Source organism: Colletes gigas, unplaced genomic scaffold (assembly GCF_013123115.1).
Source record: "Colletes gigas isolate AHSC1104 unplaced genomic scaffold, ASM1312311v1 Colletes_gigas_Sc00071, whole genome shotgun sequence".
In the NCBI taxonomy this organism is placed as follows: domain Eukaryota; kingdom Metazoa; phylum Arthropoda; class Insecta; order Hymenoptera; family Colletidae; genus Colletes; species Colletes gigas.
Window position 1 is genome coordinate 94,895 of NW_025106700.1, and position 22,256 is coordinate 117,150.

Here is a 22,256-nt window from a genome sequence, read left to right on the forward strand (position 1 = left end):
TAAATTGGATACATATATGATAAGTATGGTATCAAAGGACTTGTTACAAAAACTCGTGCGGTAGTCAACATGTTTATCTTTTATGATATTATTATAATCAAATTTATGAAAAAATTATTTTCGACCTTTGTTTTATTGTTGAAACGTGATATAAATATCTAAATACATATTTTAATAATGATATGCTATATAGTAACAAATTGAAACGTGAATCTCATATATTTTTTAAACAATATTAAATCAATACTGGTATTACATATAAATTTAAAGCTTTAATTAATAAATTACAGTATACATTATAAATTTGTGTGAATAACCACGTATATAACGAAAATATATCTCTGTTTACAATAGTAATAATATAGTGTGGAACAAAAATAATAGTAACAAATAGGCAAAAATCATTCATACGTACTAATTTTTAACGTTTTATACGTATGGCCAGGGCTTGTGCAATTACACTGCCGGCACTCTTTTTCTTATTCGTATGCCATATAAAATATTCATATTTAATAGAAGTAGTCAAAGTACTATAGAAAATGCCGCGTGAAAACATGTGTATATAATTTAAACATTTCCTTCGAATATTTAAATTTCACAAAATACAAACCTATAACTTTATTACGATGATATCGTTCAATATATATATATTCTTGTGTGTTATTTATAATTGATTAACGATCTTTGCTTATATTATGTGTTTGCTCCGTAAAATATAATTCAAAGGTAGCGTAGTTACCTTCAGCTGTTCTTCCGTTAAACTTGCCACTGAAATAAAATGAAATTTTATCGTTATTAAATAATTTTTGTATATTCCTAGGAAACGGCCCGTTCAACGATCGGAGTGAGTTATACGTCGTTCGATTCGTTTAATTCAGTACATTATTGATATGCATTTTATTATCTGCGGAAATTCGTTATTTTTTTATAAACTTGTCGCAATATTACAGTAAAAAAGTAAGATTAAGTATATTTTGACAGGTTCACAGGTGGAAACAAGTGACTGTCGTTACTGTGTTCAAAATGCCAAGTAGTCAAATGCTAATTTGTTAAACATTTATTGAATGAAACCACCCCGCACAGATCTTATGGAAAATGGCCCCCCGTTTAAATTAGCTGAACTTTTGATACGATGTAGTTCATTACGTCTTGATGAAAAGTTCCAATGGGCCCAAGCTCGTAAATTGAACAGTTTCCAAGATACGGGGGATCAAAAGTCAATAATGGTGCACCTTATTCTAGACTACCACGTTTGAGCATATTTGAGCGTAAGAAGCACTGTTGTGACCCTGTGGGCCCTTAACCCTTTGCGGTCTGATTAAATTTGGAGATGGGTATCGTACTGGTCGGAATTAATTTCCATCGATAGAGCAGGGATACATAACACGCAAGTTTACGATGTATAAACAAGATTTAGTAATTCTTTTGTGAACTTTAGATATATCTTTATTCAATACACTCATCTTGTGATATGTTTTTGTATAAAAATTATGTTTTATAATTCTCCTTCGTGTGATATTTTTCAAAACACTTTCCAACATGCAGGCCAGGTTTTCGAGTGCATGTATCGCATTTTGGGGAATTATTTTGGAATATTTTATGAAGAGAGAATGTGTAACTACTGTTAAATACAATTTATAAAATATTCTTTGGAATTCTACAAGGTATCGTCGAACGTTGTCGATTTCACTACGTTCAAAAGACAACTGACTCGCCACTGCGTCTTGCATGGCGAGCGCTGAGTTACAACTTTTGTGTACATTAGATTACGTTATCTCCAATTGATGGAGCACCATATTGGTTCGTGAATAGGTCCTTTAGGCATTGAAGTTCGTATAGGAAAAGTGTAAACTGATACATGAATGCATACAGTATACGATTCGTATAGTTCCTTGCTGTGGTGGCTGAGAGCAGACATACGACCAGAACGGTAAAAAGGCTTTGGTGGCTGAGAGTAGACATACGACCGCAAAGGGTTAAATATTACCCTTTGATCCCCCTGACCCTCTGACTCCCATTCAGGAATCAAAATAAACAAATGCAAAAAAGGTAAAAAATGAAGAGTCTAAATTTGGCAGAAGAAAATATCATAGAGATCATCGTGTGGAAAGACAGTGGGTTTTCGGAGGAATAGAAAGGGAAAGTGGGAAAATATTCCTGGTCCTTATTGAAAGTAGGGACACAGGATCCCTTCTTTCAATAATTAAACAGTGGGTGTTGCCTGGAACTACAATTATCTCAGATTGTTGGAAAGCCTACAATATTTTGGAAGAAGACGGGTATACACATCTCACCGTAAACCATAGTTTACATTTTAAACACCCAGAAACAGGCGCTTATACGAATACAATAGAAACTACGTGGAGGCATAGTAAACAACTTTTGCGTGAATATTGTCGGTTAGTAGCAATACCATAAATATTTTCTATTTTCAGCAAAAATGATAATTTCATTGGGTACTTAAGCCATTACATATTTTATAAATCTTCCAAGCAAGGAAAGAATGATTTATTTAATCAGTTATTAAAAGAAATTTCAGAAATTTCATTTGATTCGGTAGAAAATCAAAATATACCAGACTTAGACGATAATGAAATTTAACAATAAAAAAAAGTTAAACCAACGCACTGCATACAATAGTAATTTATTACATCGTCTACCCATAAACACTGTCAGAGGGGTGTGGAAACATTGCTTACTGTTGCTGCATGTACTGTCTACGTATAAGTACTGTCTGAGTAGGTCTGGGTTATATGGGGGGGAGGGTTAATTGTTGCGGCGTATACTGTATACCTGACCGACTCGTGCAAAGTCTATGCGTAAAAGAATGATTTTTATGCATACACGTTCTACAAATCCCCATTTGACAATGTAGCATTATCAAATTAGATCAATCATTTATAATTTGTAATATGAACATAGCAACGATAGTCACTTGTTTCTACCTGTGCACCTGCCAAAAAATGTACTTAACCTTACTTTGTTAATGTAACTTTACAAGTTTTATAAAAAAGTAATGAATTTCCGCAGATAATGAAATGCATATCAATAATGTACTGAATTAGACGAATCGATTGACGTATAACTCACCCCGATCGTTGAACGGGCCGTTTGCTAGGAATGTTCCAATAATTTTTAATAGTAATAAACAACTGCTAAGTACAGTCAAACGATACAGTCTTCTTACCTTCAACGTAGGTTGCACATTTATACTACTAGCTTCTTCCATGCGTTTGTCATGCTGTTGATCTAACATTTGTTGCCTTCTAACAGCGTCTATATTTTTAATACCTCGACTCTCTTGCTCAGCAAGCCTCCTATCCACAGCTTCTATTTGTTTCCTTCTCCTAACTTCCTAAACGTACAAACATTTTCTTCAATGATTGTAAATTTCATTAACCACAACACAAGAGGGATACATATTGAAGTCAATGAAAATTAATTTGCACGGTAGCATGTAATTTTGTAACAACGTTGAATGTAAATGTTAAAAAGAAGAAAACAGAAACGAGATCGAACAATTACATTAACAAGGTTAATATTAACTGAAAAATCATAGATTCATATTCGTGTTGATTGTTATCGATGCCTTAACCTTACCACATCTGGTGTTACGTCCTCGTACGACGCTGACTCTTTGCAACAAGATGTACAAAAATTTCCCATAGTAATTGCAGTATAGTTTTACTATGGCTAACTATATCGATTATTGATATTATGACAATTGTTTTAATAAAAAACGCATATGCACGATGAACGTTCCAACTGGTGTCAGTCTTCAATCAATAAATATGACCGTACATAAACATCTGTTAAATGCATACATCACTACATGCATATTGCGCGCAATTAAAAGGAAAACATGTAACCAAAATCACATGACTGTACTGGATATCATTATGACTAGACCTATTAAAACACGTTAAAAACGTATACAACGAATGTTTTAGAATAAAACTATGCAAAATATTATTCAGAAATTCAATCTATTTAGAAAACGTGCTATCAAGATTTCGAGGCATGTTTTTATTTAATAGAGTTAGAAATACGTAAAACATTCCTTATATTTATATTAATAGAATATCAAAATCATAGTTCTTATTTTCCATGCTTTTTATTTAAATACTCCTCCTCCATTAATTTCTTAATTTCTATAATCCTTTGTAACTACTCTAAATATTATTCGAACCTAATTAATATCTAATTAACTTCTTTAATTATTTTCCTACTCATTTTTTTATGTAATTAATTAGTTATAAACGATTAATGGAAGCGATAATTATTTCAATATTGCGCTAAAAAGTGCCTTTGGGGATTTCCACTAGGGTTGTTCGTAATGGCGCCACCGTCGCGTCGGCGCTTCGATCGCGTTGATTGCAGCGAGCGCGTAGAATTGGAAGATGATTACGTCAATGTTTTTGTTTTATCGCTAAGAAACGGCTAGGAGTTTGTTTAACAGATACAAGAATAAACTCAGACTTCTCCATATCTTCAAAAGAGTCGTACATATTTTCTAGTTTACCACGGCTACAGGCTATGCTAGGGCACAGCCGACTTTAGTACTAGCCGTGCTATGGAACGTGGCAACACCGCTCATGTGCGAATCGGGAGTCCTATTTTCAATAGTGGAGTTTTGTGTTCAGGATTATAATCAACGTTATTTTGCGATATAAAATTATACTAATATACAGTATTTTTTATTAATTATGTATAAGGAATATATGAATATCATAACTATAGTAAGTAGAAGTAATACAGAAGTATATTAATATTTATAAATGTGGTATATATTTTGTGGACTGTCGGAATAGTTTGGTGTTGTGATGCATTATATTTGAAATATTTACAGAGATTTCAAGAAAATAGAAGTGTGAAACAAGTTAAAACCATCTTTGAACCAAACTGAAGGATTTAAAAATTTATAAAGGTATGTATAAGTTAATAGAGACCTGAAATAGGCAAAATTATTGGTACGAAGCCAAACAGGTTAAGTGCCCGTCGAAAAGAGGTTAGCATAATTAGCTATTGAATGGAACAATTATGGAGTTAATTATAAAATCGTGTTAGAGGACAGTATGATAATTGTGAAATATTTCCTCACCACCCTAGGGGTATTTACCATGGCGCGTTACCTTTTTTTTTTTATTATAATGGGTGGTTCGCCAATAGCCATATCATCCCATTTTCTAAAATAAAATTAATATTTTTAAATAGAACATAACAAAAACATAACTTTTGTATTCTTAAAGAAATAAAGTATTACATTTTGAAATAATAATAAATAATTTTGAATAATATTAATAACAAAACATATCAAAACATACTTTGAAATTCTCTTGAAATACAACTAATAAAACTTTGAATCTTGCGAAATAGTATTCATAATAAAAATATACTAAGCAAGTAAATAAAACTCTATTAATGTATTAAAACATATTGAAAGGAATAAGTTAAATATATATAAAAATTAATGTTTTAAGAAAGATGAAATTAAAAAAAATCATTGAAAATCTAGTTCCTATTAAAAGTTTTTAATTTACGATTTTTAGAAGCGATGTCTGTACGTGTTTCCAACTGACTATTATTTACAGTTTTCACATAATCGTTTAATAAAATATTTGAAAAAATTGATAATAATTTAAACCAAATACTTTGGTAAGCTCGACCACAAACGCATGTACCTGAAAATGCTAAATAATGTATGTCTGATTGAATGCTAATATATGTTAATTTACATAAAATATGTTTATGATTTCCAGATTGCAAAAATTGAGATTCTAAATTGCCATCATTTATTATGGCTTCCATTATTGCATACATATGAATAAATGAGGCTATCGCTTCTTCAGTGGGGACAGAAAGGCCCCCTCTTTGTAAGTGATCAAAATATAGATCGCCTACAGTTTTACCTTTATCCTCCACAACTAATAAACGACATATATTGCAATTTAATTTTTTAGCAACAGAATGGGACCCATAACCAGAAATATAAATTTTAATGGAATCATCTACAACACAATCGGACAAGTATTCGGTATCGAAGATTCCTGAGAAACAAGTCACATCAGTGGGAAGATCATGAAGATCGTTATTATTGTCATCACAAATTCGAAATTTATTTTTGATTTCAGTAAAAGAAAACGAATTTGCCGATTTTGTAAATGTATGTTTTAATCTAATTTTTTTTTCTGCATGAATTATTTCGTTATATGACACATGTTAATTACAACCAGATAAAAGTCTATAATTTCCAAATCGTTTTTCTAATTTTTCGGTTGTAAAATGGAGGGTACTACATACCTTATAAGCCTTGGATATCTCAACAAAACATTCTCCAGTACACCATTGGGCGATAGAACACCGTGATACCTTTCAATATCAGTTTCTGCAAAATGCAAACTACAGACGGCAGAATATTTTGATGGTGTCCAATTCTTACGAGGAATAGCAACCCTCCATTTCTCCCGCAATTCCTCATCTTTGGGGAATAAAAATATAGAATTGTAATTATTATCTTTTAAGGTACTATCATAATTTCCCTTGCAATTGGGAACACAGCAACGCCGTGGCATTATTAATGAATATGTGAAATTTATAAAAAAAATGTATATAAAACAGAATGTCCAAAAATGCTATAGATTATATTAAATAAGTGTGCTACATACCAAAATCAGGATCTGTAGAGTTAATATAAATAAATGAAACACCTGGATTATTGCTCCGTTGCTCGCATTTAATGAACTTCGGTACATTAATATTTGAAACATTTGAAAGATAGGCGGGAGACCGGAAGGCCGGTAGATGGAGCCTATGTAGCCCAGAGGCCGGTGGGTAGTGGGAGGCTGGGTGGCTGTTACGGTAGGTTGGGCTAGGTATATCGAAGCCGGACTCCCGCGGTGTTGCCATTTTACCTTCAGCACGGCTAGTACTAGAGTTGGCTGTGGCTAGGGTTGTTCGTAGTGGCGCTACCGTCGTGTTTCCCACATTGATATCTCCGATGCTCAAGCTACAACGTATTAGGAGTACCATGAGTAGGGGAACCTGTACTCCGCATACCTCCTTTAGTATTCTGTGATCCTGGCACTATTTTACCAGTTCGAATCCCTAATATTAGATGACGACATATAAGGGGGTTGACACGGGCAATCAGCGCACTAAATACTGACACAATTTGGCCCGAAATATGGGTTTACGGAATAAAAGATTTTGCCCTTATATGAGCAGATTTTGGGCCGGGTGAGGTCTCACTCGAAAGAGGAAGGTCCAATGCAGCGCGCCCTGGTCATGATCGAACGAGATTGCGTTCACATTTATTAATATGAACGTCGAAAGTCGGGGGACAAAATTGACAAAATACAGCCACAGAATCAAGGTCTTTTTGGGTTATTAGAAGAATTATGCGATTCCCATACTGACCAGCGCGCGCTGCATTGGACCTTCCTCTTTCGAATGAGCCCTCATCCCTCATCCGACCCAAAATCTGCTCGTATAAGGCCAAAATCTCTTATTCCGTAATTGCATTCCCAAAAGCGAGTTTCGCCATTACATGGGTAATAATAGCAACCCTTTAATCGGTAACGTAGAGCACAACCTCACAACAAAAAACGCACCTGTCGCCACAGCAGGAGTGGGGGGATACGTCCTCTAACATTCTGCGATCCTGGCACGTTTTTGGCAGTTCGAATCCCTGATATTAGATGGCGACACCATTTTTCGGCACTTTTCAGCGCAATATCGGGACAAGTATTCCAGCAATCGTTTATAACTAATTAATTACATGAAACAATGTATAGAGAAATGGTTGAAGAACTTAATTAGATTCGAATAATATTTGGAGTGGTTTCAAGGGCTCATGATACTTTAGAATTTAAAAAATTGAGGAATTAATAGGAAAGGTAGGGAATTAAAATAAAAAGGAAAATATGTGCTATGATTATAGTATCTGTAAAATGAGAATAACGTAGAGGAGAATGTAAATAAAAAGGCATAAAAATAAATACTGTTATTTTAATTTTTTATTAATAAAAACGTAAGGAATGTCTTACACTTTTCAAATATCTTGAAATCTTAAAAATATATTAAATTGTCGAGTAACATATTCTGAACAATTTTATCTTCATATTTTAAAACACACATGAAATGTATATTTTGTAACGATATCCATCTTAACAACAAATGCCAATTGTAAATCGATCTCTCGTTGGACAGTTTCTTAAGGATTTCGACATGATGTTTCCAAAATCAATTTTACATTCGTTTAATACTAAGGAATAACAATGTTAATCCTTCGCTCTATCTGATTCTTCAATAGACGTCGCTGAAGACATTTGTTAATGAATGATCCAAGCAGCGGTGGACATTCGTGGGAATTTTGGACATGCGCACTAGAACTTTCCCTCGTGGGATCCCTTTCTGCGCATGCGTTAGCTTTCTGCCATGCGCAAGAAAAGGTGAATGTTGGGAATTCCCATGTTTCGTAAAAAATTGAACTTTCTACTTCAAATGCTTAAATTTTGTTCCTTACTGGGATCCAACGGATCCAACGGATTTAAATTCTAGTTAAGTGTATACGGCAGTGATCATGCGCTCCAGTGCGCATGACCAAAATTCCCACGAATGTCAATCAGTGAATTCAAGTGCTGTTTTGTGATATCCTCTTCTTCACTCACGGACAGTACATTCTTACTTAATTCCTATGTTGATCTAAAATATAAATATAAATTTTTAATACATCTATATGCTTGATAAAGAGACCAACGGTCCATCATAAAAATACAAACACGATAATACAATGGGTGTGCATCATATTACCATAAATGTATAGTAAGAGAACATGAAAAATTCGTTCCGTACTAATAGTAACTTACAAATCTGAACACAATGAGTTTAAATCTTGAGGTATGAGGTATCGCGTATGCATAGATAAATCAACAAACGGATCATCTTCATTTTTAAATCTTTCAAATCCTTTTAACCTAAAACATAACACAATACAGCGATAATGTTTGCACTTCGATATAAGAATATAACGGTCACAATTTATTAAAAATCTGATGATTTCTACAAAGTATATTTATACTGACCTTACGATAAAATGTTTACGCTGCCCCAGCGGTGAATGTTCAACATTACGTTTGGCTAAATTAAATATTGTCAGGAATACTGTGTCACGAAAATCGCCAATTTCTATGGAATCATATTGTTTAGAATCCTTTACGATAAAATCGGTTTTGGGTGTTCGTGTAATTAGAGATCGCATTGCTGGGATATCTATCCAAATAACACGATATCCCTTATCGAGCATTTCGGCGAACCAATCGGAACCACCGATCTCAGCCACGTAGTTCCACTCTGTTCCATCGTACCAATCGTGTACCTATAAAATGTGGAACGTCAAACAACGCGTAGAATATAAAATATTATCGTTGCACTCTCCAAGACAAAAGCAGCTTTAACTTTGTTAAATTGCTAATATTTATGTAAATTTTCAGCAACTCACATGACAATGGCAAAGTCTCTGAAGCATTTCTCGAAAATCTTTCATCAACGCCATAAAAGATTCAGAGCTTTTAGGATATAACAGCACAATGTCTGTGTTTGTGGCGTGAATGCTTTCACACGATGTTTGCTTGATATTCTTTAAGGCGCATATATTAAATCGATTAGATTGCTTCTGATTTATCTTTATGATGTTACTTTTACCAACATTTACGCAGAATCTCTTTTCCTGTATACAAGTGTGTACAGTGTACAAGAGATACAAAATTCCAAGTACAGCGAACATAATTAATGTGATAATACCAATGGACCAGTACAAATAGGAATTTGTGGTTACGTAAGGCTCGGAAATACCAACTTCATTAGATATATAATGACATTCTGTAAAAAGTAACTTTCAGTCATTGCATGTAACTTACTGTATTTTATGCAACTATATTTTAGTCGAATACCCACACAAATTTGAAACTTGTAATTGGTTTCTTGAGAAACATCGAAAAGAAATTATTAAATAATTTTAAACTCGATGTTCATTTTTACACGATTATAAGAAAATTGATGATCGATACCTTTAACCCACTGGCATGGTTTGTATTTATCTATAAAGGGGTTCCAGAGAGTATATTCTTCACATCTTACGTCATTCAAACGTATTTTAAAACAATAATTCGACTGCTCTGAAACTTCAATTTCGAATTTTTCAGTTTTCTCGTATTTCCCATTTCTGAACTAACGAAGAAACATGTATTGTTTAAATATTAGTTATTATGTTACGATGCCATTGAAAAATAACAAATGCATCAAACTTACCAAGCTCATGCTAGAATCGTATTCATTTTTTGCATAATCCTGAAAATAATATAAAAGATTACATTATCAAGGTGTAATCGTTACCTTGTACGCATAAAATTTCATATATTTAGAACGAATGTTTTATAATGCTTTGTAAAGATATAATACATAGATGATAAAATTTGTAGCATTAAAGTATTACCAAAACATTAAAAGTGTAGTTTAGTTGTTTATTCTTCGTAATGCAATATTTATTTCCATTATAATAATAGAATGATCCAAATTCCAATGTCGCGTTAAAAATTATTGGTAATGAAATGTCAACTTCAAAGTGGTATTTTGTACTGTAGGATTTAAATATAATAGCACATTAATTTGTGTGATCAATTACTGTGAACGAATTTTAAATATTTGGTGTACAAATGAATAATCCAAATTAAGCAGTTATAAAATCAAGTTTAAAATCGATAGATTTTCCCGCTCTTTTGGGGTCATATAGTGTTGACATATAGGGTGCTCGGCCAACTCTGGGAAAAATTTTAATGGGGGATTCTAGAGGCCAAAATAAAACGAAAATCAAGAATACCAATTTGTTGATGGAGGCTTCGTTAAAAAGTTATTAACGTTTAAAGTTGCGCCTGTGAGACGGGAACCGCGCGCGCTGCACACTTTAACTTTAAACGTTAATAACTTTTTAACGAAGCCTCAATTAAAAAATTACTATTCTTAATTTTCGTCTTATTTTGACCTCTGGAATCTCCCATTAAAATTTTTCCCAAGGGTGGTCGAACACCTTGTATAGCTAGTTAAAAGAAAAGATAGTTTAGCGAAAGGCCCAACATAACCTTCAAAAGTATTCAATTCAATAGAGTCGAAAATGGCAACAGAGAAGGTGCATATTCGACACTGCATTCTTTACGAATTCCAACAAGGGAAAAATGCTGCAAGAGCATGAGAATCGATTTGTTCTTTTCTCGGTGAAGGTGTTGTATCGTATGATGTGTGTACATTTTGGTTAAAGCGGTTTAAAAGCGGTGATTTGAGTCTAATCGACAAACAACGCTCTGGAGGTCCTCGGAAGTGCGACAACGATGATTTGGAATAACTGCTCGCTGAGAATGCGGCACAAACGCAAAAAGAACTTGCAGAACAGTTAGGGGTAACCCAGCAAACGATTTCCAAACGCCTTTGTGAGATAAGAAAGATCCATTCAGAAGGAAAATGGGTTCCACATGAACTCACTGCAATTAACAAAAATCAACGAGTGGCAGCGTGTCTTTCTCTTCTCAATAAGCAGCGTCGAAAGTCTTTCTTGTGGAAAATCGTTACGGGCGATGAGAAGTGGATACTCTATGACAATCCGAAACGCAGAAAGTCAAGGGTGAATCCCGGCAAAGCATCAACATCGGTTGCAAAACCCAATCGCTTCGGAAAAAAGCTTCATCTCTGCATTTGGTGGAATATCAAGGTCATGGTTTATTATGAGTTGTTGGAACCGGGTGAAACAGTTACTGCGGACTGCTACCAACGTCAATTAATCTGTTTGCGTCAAGCATTGGAACGAAAACGTCCGTATACTGGCAAAGGAGAACGTCCAGTGCAATTGTTGCATGACAACGCCAGGCCACATATTGCTTCCCGTACAAAAGACACCATAATGAGTCTTGGCTGGGACGTCTTGCAGCATCCAGCGTATTCACCAGACATTGCTCCATCTGATTATCACCTGTTCCGGTAGATGCAACACCCCTTATCCGATATGCACTTTCAATCAGTGGATGAGATCCGAAAATGGCTCGACGACTTTATCGGGTCCAAAAACGTAAAATTTTTCCGAGATGGGATTCATCAGCTGCCTGAAAGATGGCTTAAAGTTATAGAAAGTAACAGCGAATACTTTGAACAATTCAATTTACTTTCTATTAAAATAAACATTGAATGCGGCTGAAAAAATTGGATTATTCATTTGTACATCTAATAAATTAAAATTACTTTGTAGTATATGTATATTACAAAAACTATTCAATTTTTCTTAATACTAATTTTTATCATGTATTTCTATATTGCTTTACAAAATTGATGTTTCGATGGTCGATTGTAACTTACCCCTTTGTAGTGTTATGTACAGTGAGATATGAACATTTTAATTCTGGTAGTGTAATTTCTGTACGTTTGTAACGCGCTTTTAAGAACTGATTAACTCTGAAGCATTTATTTTGATCATATCGAAATTGAATAGCATAGCATGCTGTAAATACATATGGAAAAGTCATTGAAGTATTGCTCTATGATACAAAAAAAAATATATATATAAAACATGTCAAATCATAGAGAAATATTAATACTATACAGTTTATCAGAACTGAACAGATTTAGAAGAAAGAAAAAGTTACCTGAGACTCATTCTTATTTGAAATAAAACATAAGGTAGTCGTAGGTGTGTGCACGTTACTGTGAAGTGAATTTTTGAAGTTGTAGGTCGTACACATTGTTTCGTTAATTGATTCGTTCGCTAATAAAGTAACGCTGTACTTGCATGTTCTTCTTGGTGGCGCAAAACTGATTTCCAAGCCAGCTGCCAAAAATGATTTATTTACAATTCGCATATATTATTATTTGAAAGACAATTATGCATTTAATTATTACTTACCAGACAGCTCAAAAATTTCATATTTAGTTTCTATTAATCGAAAATCCACATCATTTGGAATATCTTCCTTTGTACAATATCTTATGCTTTGATTAGTTTTACTTAAATCAGATTTTGATGAAGGCTCGCACTTATTGCTGGTACAAAAATACTGTAAATAAAAAAACACGTTGTAGGAGATTTGAATTTAATATTTGTAGATTTGTTCCAAATATAATTCTCTTTGTTAAATCCTACGATATAATACTTTAACCGTTTGAGTGCCACGGAGCGATTTTGCGCTTCTCCTCTGTCTCTCGAACAGTGCCAGCGCTCTAGGCTGCGAAACCGTAGTGAAAATAGTAATAGTGAATATTTTAATAGTGAAAATTTTACTGTACATACCTTTTATATATGCAATAAAATATTTAAATTATATTCTTATATTATATGACGCAACCCAGACGCTGATAAATCTGTACTTACGCTCAGAAAGATGGCAGAACAACAATGAATTGAAACAATTACAGCTACTGTATAAATCTGAAAACAGCGCAATAGCGCTCCTTGGCATTCTTGGAGAGGGAATAAGACAAGCGCTATCGCGCCGCTTGGCACTTTTGGATGGGAAAACAGCAAAGACACGTGGCACTCAAACGGTTAAAGTTCAATAAATCCATGTAACATTCTTGCAAATTGGAACATTTTAAACTCTTATACAGGGTGTTCGGCCACACCTGGGGAAAATTTTAATGTGAGATTCTAAAGGCCAAAATAAGACGAAAATCAAAAATAGTAATTTTTTAATTGAGGCTTCGTTAAGAAGTTATTAACGTTTAAAGTTGCGAGTCTTGCGAGTGAGAACCACTATCACGCATGCGCAGTTGTTCGCAGATTGCCGATCTACAGGCGGAACTTTAAACGGTAATAACTTTTTAACGAAGCCTCCATTAACAAATTGGTATTCTTGATTTTCGTCTTATTTTGGCTCCTAGAATCTCCCATTAAAATTTTTCAGTTAAGAAACTGTAAAAAACTTTAAAAACATTTCTGGCCACACAGTATATTCCCGGTACTGAATTTTTTCCTCGAAAATGGTTAGGAATTCGAGGTTATGTCTATTGACCAAAAATGATTGTAATTGGCCCCTGCAACCGAAAATAATTTTTCCAGAACGATTAAAAATTTTGTAATTTTGTCGAAAAATTTGTCCACCCACTCTAATTTTTTTCTCGAAAATGGTTAGAATCTCGAAGGTATGTCTATTGACCAGAAATAATTGCAATTTCCCCACGTAACCGAAAATAATTTTTTCGTGAATTTTAATAACTTTTTAACGAAGCCTCGATCAACAAATTGATATTGTTGATTTTCGTATTATTTTGGTCTCTAGAATCTCTCATTAAAATTTTTGCCCAGAGATGGCCGGACACCCTGTATTATTTCAAACTATGTAAACAGATGAAGTATCAGTATGTGAAACAAGAAAGATATAACCTGCAAAATTTAAAAATTCGTTTCTTTAAGATTCCATACTCACACTACAATTTGTCAATCCTAAAACAGATGAACAGTGAACGACAATGATAATTGTAATTGTTACATAACCTTTATACATAATTGCACTGTAATTTTTAAACAATCGCGTAACTGTAAAATTTATAAAAGGTTATCGCTCCACTTCATTCTAATATTCTAAATTTCCCACAAGTTTGTAAACATTGAATTAGTTATATAGACGACGCATACTGTTTCGTTTGAAAGATTAGCAATACTGCTGACACTATATTCGTTTCCGACGCATGCTCTTTTAACTGCGCATTTAACTGCGTGCAACAGAAACGTGTGGTAGCTTGTCAATAATCGTTAAAAATAAGACGAATGAAAGTACTTGTACACGAGAACGCCACTCGTACCAGAACTTTGTTAAATTTATTAATAGAGTTACATATAAAAACTACGATTAAAATATATTTTTTATCTTCCATAGAGAATTAAGTTATCAATATGTGGGGGGGCGCTGCTTTGCTGAGGGTAGGAACTCGTGAAAATCATAGGGCACAAAAGGGAAAAGGGGGGTACACACACAGAGCTAGTAGACTCATTTATTTAGGCTTTCTAGCAGAGCCTGTCTTAGACGACTGAGATATTAGAAAATCGTTCGAGAATATATAACCGAGGGGTCACTCGAGCGCTTGTGAGAACGCGACCCCTCTGGCGGGGATCATGGGAAACGACGCCACAAATATTCAAATCAACAATAAAGATAACAAGAACAAACAAACTGCAACTTACTGATCTGAATGAATAATATTTAATTTCACTCTCGGAAGGATTCTAAAATACATTAGCAAACAATTCATAATACGAAACATGCCTTGTAGGCCTTGATGTTTTACGCGTAAAATTACATAAACAAATGATATACAAAAATTATTGTTATCTGCCATGTAAACGATCTTTTACATGCAAAACTTCAAGGACTATGAGTCAAACTTTCCCATGATCCAATTTACCTGCAATTTTTGCAATTTTGCAGGAATTATTTTTTGTAAAAAAACTATTCTGGAGGATAAAAGAAACAATGGTCAGAGAAAAATTTCGACAGTCGTAACAGTTATATTTGTTTGTATATTGTAACTGTTCTGATAGGAAAGAGGATGAGTGAGACTATAAAACTAGTATACGTTATTATTTTATTCTTTTCGTATTTTAGTAAATTTCATAGACAGTTATAATATATATAATTTTCATTTTCCTAATGCAAGCCAGTTACACATAAATAAAGTATAAAAGATACATAAAACGGATAAGTTCAAGCACATTTAGAAATGTGTGTACCCGGGGGCCGTTAATGTGCATACGCGCGTGCGTTTTTAACAACGCAATTGTCCTAAAATTATATACATCTTTCAATACTCATGGCCAATGAGATTATTAACAATAAATATTGCACAATAACACTTTTATTGATAATTGTAAATTCATATTAATTATACTATGTTGCCGTAAAAGGACAGCTTAAACTGTTTAAAAGAAATGTCTGCATTACTCTAATTATATCCCTTCACGTCTATTTGTTTTACGCGATAAAGAGCATCGTGATAAACTTATTAAACTTATAGAACGTACACGGTAATTAAAGATTATTTTTTTCACAGCCTATCTAACATTCTTACTGCAAGCTTTGATCGGTTTTCAAAAAGTAAGACACCGGTGTACTATTTGATTGTGTGTAAACAAATAATCTTATGATTCCTTCGTTCGTATAAAGGATAGCATAATGAATACGTGACGAGACTTACGCGCTATAATAACAATTATAGGAAACGAGAGAATGTAATACTAATAAAGGATACCTGTCCCGTAAATTGTTCTCTAAAATCATGCTAAATACTTGTTTGCATCGTTTAAATTCCAAACAGATGATTTCAATCACGTTTTCCTAAGAGACAGGCGCATAGGAAATTGGAACAACGCAAACAAGCCTTACATCAAACCTTAAAACTTCTTCTCGCGAAGAAATAGACTGTTTCGATATGAGTCACGCGCATGTTATTCGGAAATATTATACGCTTAAAATTAGCTAGCAATATAAACCGTTTCCTTGATTCTCGAGCAGATATTTTTGCAAATACTGCACCGCTTTCTCGCTCAAGCCAAGATTTGGCAAGTCTTTCTCGAATTGTTCGAATGTACCAGCGCCAGCTATATAACCGTTCAGTTTAGCGGCCAACGGAGAATTTCGGAGGACCTCGTCGCTGACGAGACCAGTAGTTTCGATCAACCACGGATGATTTCTAAGCCGATATTTCTGGTGATAGCTGAGAAAAACGAATAATAAATTAAATAACAAATGTCTATCTTCGGTTTACAAGATAAAGGTAAAGCTTACTCTTCAGCGGGATAAAATTTTTCGAATCTTCGAATTTCCGTGAGGACCAGATCTGTACGTTTCCGTTGCTGACGCTCGCGTGACTTTTCAGCTAGTAATTTCTGTTCCTCGTCGTGATACAAAATCAGCGACATGTACTGAAAAAATTTTGAATAATGTATTTTTTTGGTAATTCACGACATAATAAATTCAGATGGATGTCGATAAATTTTGGAATATCAAAAATAACGTTACATCGGGGAACCAAACGGGAACAGCATGAAAGCGTTTCGGTGACCTTGACATGCTTAGTTTGCCTCGAGTCTATCGAGTTCAACAACCGAAACGCGGCTTTAATTTCCATGCTGGTCGAGTCAGCCTCGAGAATTTCACAACGCTAATCTTTTTACAGTATGTTAATGCTTCTCCGGCGCTCATTAATTCCTGAAGGTTGTTCTACGACCCACCAAAAATGTGAACAAATCTAGTCTAAAGGATATTAACTATTAATATTTGATAATATCAATTTCATATTTACTACTTTTCCTGACACAGGAAAATGCATTTCAGATTTTTTCTGTCTTGCGTTAGAGTTGTGTAAATTTAGTCACCGTAAGATGAAACATAAGAAATAGTGTCTGTTGGGCATTAACTTTTAACTCTAAGCGTGATGCGTTTTAACATTTATTATACGGGGTGTCTCAGCCGATTTTGATATCTTGATTTCTTCTGTATTGTGGTACATAGCAAAAAATGTTTCATAGAGAACTTGAATAGTGTAGAATTGGGAATATTCTTGATACGAAGGCCAACTTTGTTTTTTTAAATGGAACGAGGTACTTTTTTATGCATCGAACGATGCAGCTAGACATTCTTTATAAAAATGCATTGATCTGTGTACGTCGAAAGCAACTAGTTTAGAAGATATTTCAATTTAAATACAAAGGCATCATTTCTGCCGTAGTAAGACATGAGCTTTGTTTATACCAATGTCTAACAGAAATGATTAATTAACGTTGGTTGGGTTGAAATGTAAACATTTGAGAACGATTATGGAAATCGTTCTTCAATTTGTTTACGCGAAAGTTTCAACTACAGTGACTGACACGAAGCAGCGTATTATCAATGAATGTGGTAAAATAACGTAGGCCAGTCCTCCATCGATTTAAAAAATGCTGCAACACAAATGGTCGTTATATTGAACCGTACCTGTAAATAAACGCTAATGTCAGTACGAATTATAGAATCATTTAAATTGAAATATCTCCTGAACTACTTGCTTTTCGACGTACAGAGATCGATACTTTTTTATAAAGAATCTGTATCGTTTGATGCATACAAAAGTACCTCATTCCATTTGAAAAAAATAAAATTGATCTTCATATAGCCTTGATGCGTCCACCTACGAAAAAATTAATAACATAAGAGTATGCCCAAGAGAGACCATTTAAGTTCCCTTTTGAAACATTTCTCGCTACGTCCCACAATATCGAGGAAATCAAGATGTCAATATCGGCTGAGACACCCTGTATATTTAATATGTAACTTACAATTATATATTTGGATTAATAAATGCATAGTACGTTTTAGAAAACATATCAAACCGGAAGGGAGTTTTGGTCATGCGCACTGGAGCGTATGATCACTGCCGTATACACTTAACTAGAATTTAGGGAAATTTAAGGAAGTTACAGGGAAAGAGACAAAAACAAAAAATTTCCTCTTAATCTACATGAGTATAGCTAGAGAAATACGTAGGGGACCTTCGATAAGTTAATTTTTGTGCGATTGGCGAGCATTTGAAGTAGAAAGTTCAATTTTGTACGAAACATGCACCTCTTTTTGCGCTAAAGATACATCTATGGTAGCGGACGACAGGTAGCTGTGACGTCAGCTTACGCATGCGCAGAAAGGAATCCCACGCGCATGACCAAAATTCCCACGATGCCCATCACTGAGAGGGTAACCCGCGCGGGGGCATCATACGCGGTGCCAACGGAATATAATAAAACGTTGCCAACCTAAACTATCTCCAACAGTATCGATGTGTCGATTGATTTACCTGTCTCTTGATCTTCGTGGTGAGACCGTATTCATGATTCTGCCAAAAAAGTGCAAGTAACTGCACGTACGATATTACATCAGGATTGTACTCGATGTCAACGACTTCCGTATGGTCACCGCTGCGATAAGAAGAACGAGTTATTTAATGGAATGATATAGTGTAAATGAAATAAAATACAATCGAGACGTACATATTCCTGTAGGTTGGCGATTCTGTTTGTCCACCTGCATAACCTACGCAGGTTTTGATGACACCCGGCAATACGCCGAAGAGGCAATCGCCTGCCCAAAAGCAACCCATTCCAAAAGTTGCACGCCTCGCTTTGATCTCTTCCAGTTGTCCAGGCATTTTATTCGACTAATGAACCGTTTCAATCGCAACACAAAAAGAAAAATTTAATCATTACAGAAGCCGTTACAAACCATGCGTTAAAATCTAATAAACCAGTTAATAAAATTAACGCGTGAAACGCAAGCACGAGCTTATACGTTCTACGTGATTCGCGCGAAACCTATTAAATAACGGTTACGTTTAAGTTGACAAGGAATAAAAGTTTCCGTCGTTGAAGATTTCTGCGGGACAATCACCGTGCCCCGATGTTGACAAAAATAAAATTTGGCATCGCGTCTTGTTAGCTCACCAAATGGATTGATCTTATTTAACAACGCCGAAGAAATTTTTCAAAACAACAACTTTACGTTCCGGCTATAGTTCTCGTAATGCTCGTAACTAAAAATTTATGAACTCGTGTTTGATGAGAACGATTATTGTCAAAAATATAAACACGTAATTATTTTAATTTCGTTGCATAAATTATAGAACATTTTCTTTCAATTGCACGCAATTATTTTATTCTTTTCAGCATGAAACGATGAATAAATTGATCGCGTGGCATTTAAATCATTATAGTAATAGTTCAACAAAATAACGAACAGGCGTGCAACATAAGTAAAATTTTCTATAAAATTTCTATGCTTCGCCCAATGTTTATCTTAAACGGAAATTTTACAAATTTTCAAAATGAACGATGTTTACCTCTTTCACGATCAAAAGTATTATAACGCACGAAACAACTTTAAGCATTTTGGCACCGACAGAATCTAACATTTTTTAAAGATTTTTCGTTTGGCAATAAAGGATTATCTTAACATTGTTCACTGTCTTCATAGCTTTCAGAAATTCCGGTCTTTTTAGGACACCCGGTATGGTTAAGGTACAGGTCCGATACGCCTACAAAAAAAAACACGACCAAATACATATACAGGGTGAACCATATAACTTGATTACCTTGATCGTTGCTACTTTTAAACGACTGTTCAAAAATCCTCTTACTAAATTTCGTTCGGAGATTTAATTTCAACTTTTTTATAATGTCGGTTTAAAAAATTCGGAAAATTTTATTCCCTCTTGTATTCTTTATATTTTCTCTGTTGGATTGAAAAGCATAATGGAAAGGAGTGCCCAAAAGGAAACGTAGACTGTCAATCTTGCGGTATTTAAAATGCTGTTCGTCAACTTCGATGTACTTGAACAATGAATGCCTACCTAGATCCTTACGCTACATTTTAACGCGTTCGTCGAGCATTATTATACATACCTGATATTTGATATTGTTTAAGAATCTATATAAACAAAGTATTTCATTACTTCTCGCCGTTCTCGAAAGATAAAATTTACGAAAACTGTATGCTTTGTTCCAGACCAAAACGTTAGTCCAATCAAAAGCCAAATAGTTTCGAGTACCTTTTATCATTGCACTTTCAGTTCTAACATCGATTCTTATTAAATCTATTATAATTTTAAAAGATTCAAACGATCAAGACGATTCAGTTATACGGTCCATTATGCATAAAAGACGACGCGTTGCCACGAACATCAATTTCCTACGTTTCTATTTTATTCAATTCGGCTAAAAATTTTTCGAACAGATGACCCACGAGTAATCGTAATGAATTAGCATGTTGGCCAACATGTTCTACAATGTAAATCTCACCCGTACGTACTAAGAATTTTAATTATGCTTAAAAAATTCTTTACCTCGATTTACAAGAAAAGAGTAGCGAGATCGAGAGGAGATGACAAAAAGAGAGTAAGTACGTAGAGAAACAAAATTCACTTGAAAAACGGAAGATACCTTCGTCGAGATAGAAGCGACACGAGGAACTACCGCGTGCTCCGCCAGCGCTACTTTTTATCTACTCTGTCCCCCCCCCTCTCCTCTCTCTCTTCCCCCACTCCGCGCCGCACAACTCCACTACCCCCTCCGCCGTGTGCATCGTCTTCAACCTTTTAAACTCACGCGTTCGAAACTTTAATTTAATTTATCCAGTTGGTATATATTTCCATTTACACCTTTCACCGCGCCAATCGTGGCTCGTCCGACAACGGGAAACGTGCTTTACGGCACGGTGGAGGATCATCCACTAACGGTAAACGTGTCCAGATCACGTTAGTACATATATTTACACGTTCCTAGTAACCTTTTTATTCGCGAATTTAACGAGATCGAGGATATCGATATTAACCTCTCCCCTGTCTAAATGCCCGCCAATAAATGTCGAGCTTCATTGTATCGATTATCAATCTGAGCCCGATAAATTCTCTGTAAGTTGCATCAGAAATTTGATACCACGTGTGTCCGTTCAACCAGATAGATAACAATTGCTGGATCGACTGATGTAATCGTTGTTTCCTGCGAACTAAGCCCGATTGCTCGACACTCTTGGTTCAAAATGTGCGGTGCTTTTGTGTCACGCATTCGACATGAAGGTTACTATCATATCTTTTCGTTTCCTGCCTGTTCGATGCTTACGCCGAGCAATTACTTAATGCGTGTAACTTGTATACTTTTAATCGTATCCGACGATATTGATAATTTCGTTTCGAAACGAGAGTGATCTTGTATCGCAGTGGATTCTAATCGGGCATTTTGCTTGATGTAATGTATGTCGTTGAAAAATGAACAGTAATGGTTACATACCGTATTGCGATATCCGACTCCACTTAAACTTCGACGTAGTAAGTTGATTAAATTTGGCGTGATCATCTTCGATACGAACATTACCGTAATTACAAGTGTTCTGAAAGAAGATCCGTCCACTCGTCGACATCGTGAAGCGACTTAAAACGCACAGTCGTGTCTGTATTGTATCGGTTTTGTCATCGAAAAATTTTGCCCCGAACGACAGAGAATCTTTTTTCCCGATGAATTGACAATTGATAAAACGAATTTACTGACTTTTGATACCTTTCTTCGAAAATCAATCTACCTTTAACTGGCGCAATCACATGATTACTATTATTGCGTTCAACGAGGGGAAAATGTCAGGGAAATTTTGAAACACTTTTGAGAACTTGGGATAAAATTTATTCTATGCACATGATTAAAATAAACGTCG

General features: G+C 34.7%; 3 protein-coding genes and 1 long non-coding RNA gene across 8 annotated transcripts; 1 reads left to right on the plus strand and 3 right to left on the minus strand.

Annotated features, from left to right (window-relative positions):
* Positions 1-312: 312 nt before the first annotated feature.
* Positions 313-3,839, minus strand: LOC122403725. Its single transcript, XM_043407440.1, has 3 exons — positions 3,601-3,839; positions 3,188-3,355; positions 313-768 (listed from the first exon to the last, which is right to left on the minus strand). The coding sequence occupies exons 1-3, from the start codon at positions 3,664-3,666 to the stop codon at positions 757-759; spliced, it is 246 nt and encodes an 81-aa protein (XP_043263375.1). The 5' UTR covers positions 3,667-3,839; the 3' UTR covers positions 313-756.
* A 984-nt stretch (positions 3,840-4,823) lies between these two features.
* On the plus strand, positions 4,824-6,570 carry LOC122403726. Of its 2 annotated transcripts, none has more exons than XR_006259643.1 (4): positions 4,824-4,927; positions 5,760-5,873; positions 5,961-6,130; positions 6,523-6,570. It is a non-coding gene; the product is annotated as an uncharacterized LOC122403726 (long non-coding RNA). The 2 variants fall into 2 exon arrangements; XR_006259642.1 differs by lacking the exon at positions 4,824-4,927 and adding an exon at positions 5,634-5,655.
* Positions 6,571-8,091: 1,521 nt separating this feature from the next.
* Positions 8,092-13,636, minus strand: LOC122403712. Its single transcript, XM_043407413.1, has 11 exons — positions 13,188-13,636; positions 12,941-13,091; positions 12,684-12,865; positions 12,397-12,575; positions 10,493-10,634; positions 10,309-10,347; positions 10,068-10,227; positions 9,500-9,879; positions 9,084-9,376; positions 8,868-8,975; positions 8,092-8,703 (listed from the first exon to the last, which is right to left on the minus strand). The coding sequence occupies exons 1-11, from the start codon at positions 13,320-13,322 to the stop codon at positions 8,694-8,696; spliced, it is 1,779 nt and encodes a 592-aa protein (XP_043263348.1). The 5' UTR covers positions 13,323-13,636; the 3' UTR covers positions 8,092-8,693.
* A 1,990-nt stretch (positions 13,637-15,626) lies between these two features.
* LOC122403718 (peptide methionine sulfoxide reductase) lies at positions 15,627-22,196 on the minus strand. 4 transcript variants are annotated; one of them, XM_043407429.1, is made up of 6 exons: positions 20,896-21,025; positions 19,894-20,088; positions 19,049-19,215; positions 18,856-18,976; positions 16,815-16,951; positions 15,627-16,743 (listed from the first exon to the last, which is right to left on the minus strand). In XM_043407429.1, exons 2-6 carry the CDS (start codon positions 19,963-19,965, stop codon positions 16,506-16,508), a joined length of 735 nt encoding a protein of 244 aa, XP_043263364.1. In that variant the 5' UTR covers positions 19,966-20,088; positions 20,896-21,025; the 3' UTR covers positions 15,627-16,505. The 4 variants fall into 4 exon arrangements, with proteins under 4 accessions (XP_043263364.1, XP_043263365.1, XP_043263363.1 ...); XM_043407430.1 differs by lacking the exon at positions 20,896-21,025 and adding an exon at positions 20,146-20,587; XM_043407428.1 differs by lacking the exons at positions 19,894-20,088; positions 20,896-21,025 and adding an exon at positions 21,839-22,196 and having other exon boundaries at positions 15,628-16,743.
* Positions 22,197-22,256: the final 60 nt, after the last annotated feature.

Bases quoted from the DNA above. Each gene is read 5' to 3' on its own strand.
- LOC122403712 (XM_043407413.1), bottom strand. From the start codon at position 13,322: ATGTACAGTAAAATTTTCACTATTAAAATATTCACTATTACTATTTTC. The intron at 12,866-12,940 runs GTAAGTAATAAT...CATTTTTGGCAG, and splicing joins TGAAATTTTTGAGCTGTCTG to CTGGCTTGGAAATCAGTTTT. The intron at 9,377-9,499 runs GTGAGTTGCTGA...CACATTTTATAG, and splicing joins AGAGACTTTGCCATTGTCAT to GTACACGATTGGTACGATGG.
- LOC122403718 (XM_043407428.1), bottom strand. From the start codon at position 21,919: ATGTTCGTATCGAAGATGATCACGCCAAATTTAATCAACTTACTACGT. The intron at 19,216-21,838 runs GTATGTAACCAT...ACGGTTCATTAG, and splicing joins GAGTCGGATATCGCAATACG to TCGAATAAAATGCCTGGACA. The intron at 16,952-18,855 runs GTAAATCAATCG...AAATTTTTTCAG, and splicing joins CCACGAAGATCAAGAGACAG to TACATGTCGCTGATTTTGTA.
- LOC122403725 (XM_043407440.1), bottom strand. From the start codon at position 3,666: ATGGGAAATTTTTGTACATCTTGTTGCAAAGAGTCAGCGTCGTACGAG. The intron at 3,356-3,600 runs GTAAGGTTAAGG...TTGTACGTTTAG, and splicing joins AGGACGTAACACCAGATGTG to GAAGTTAGGAGAAGGAAACA.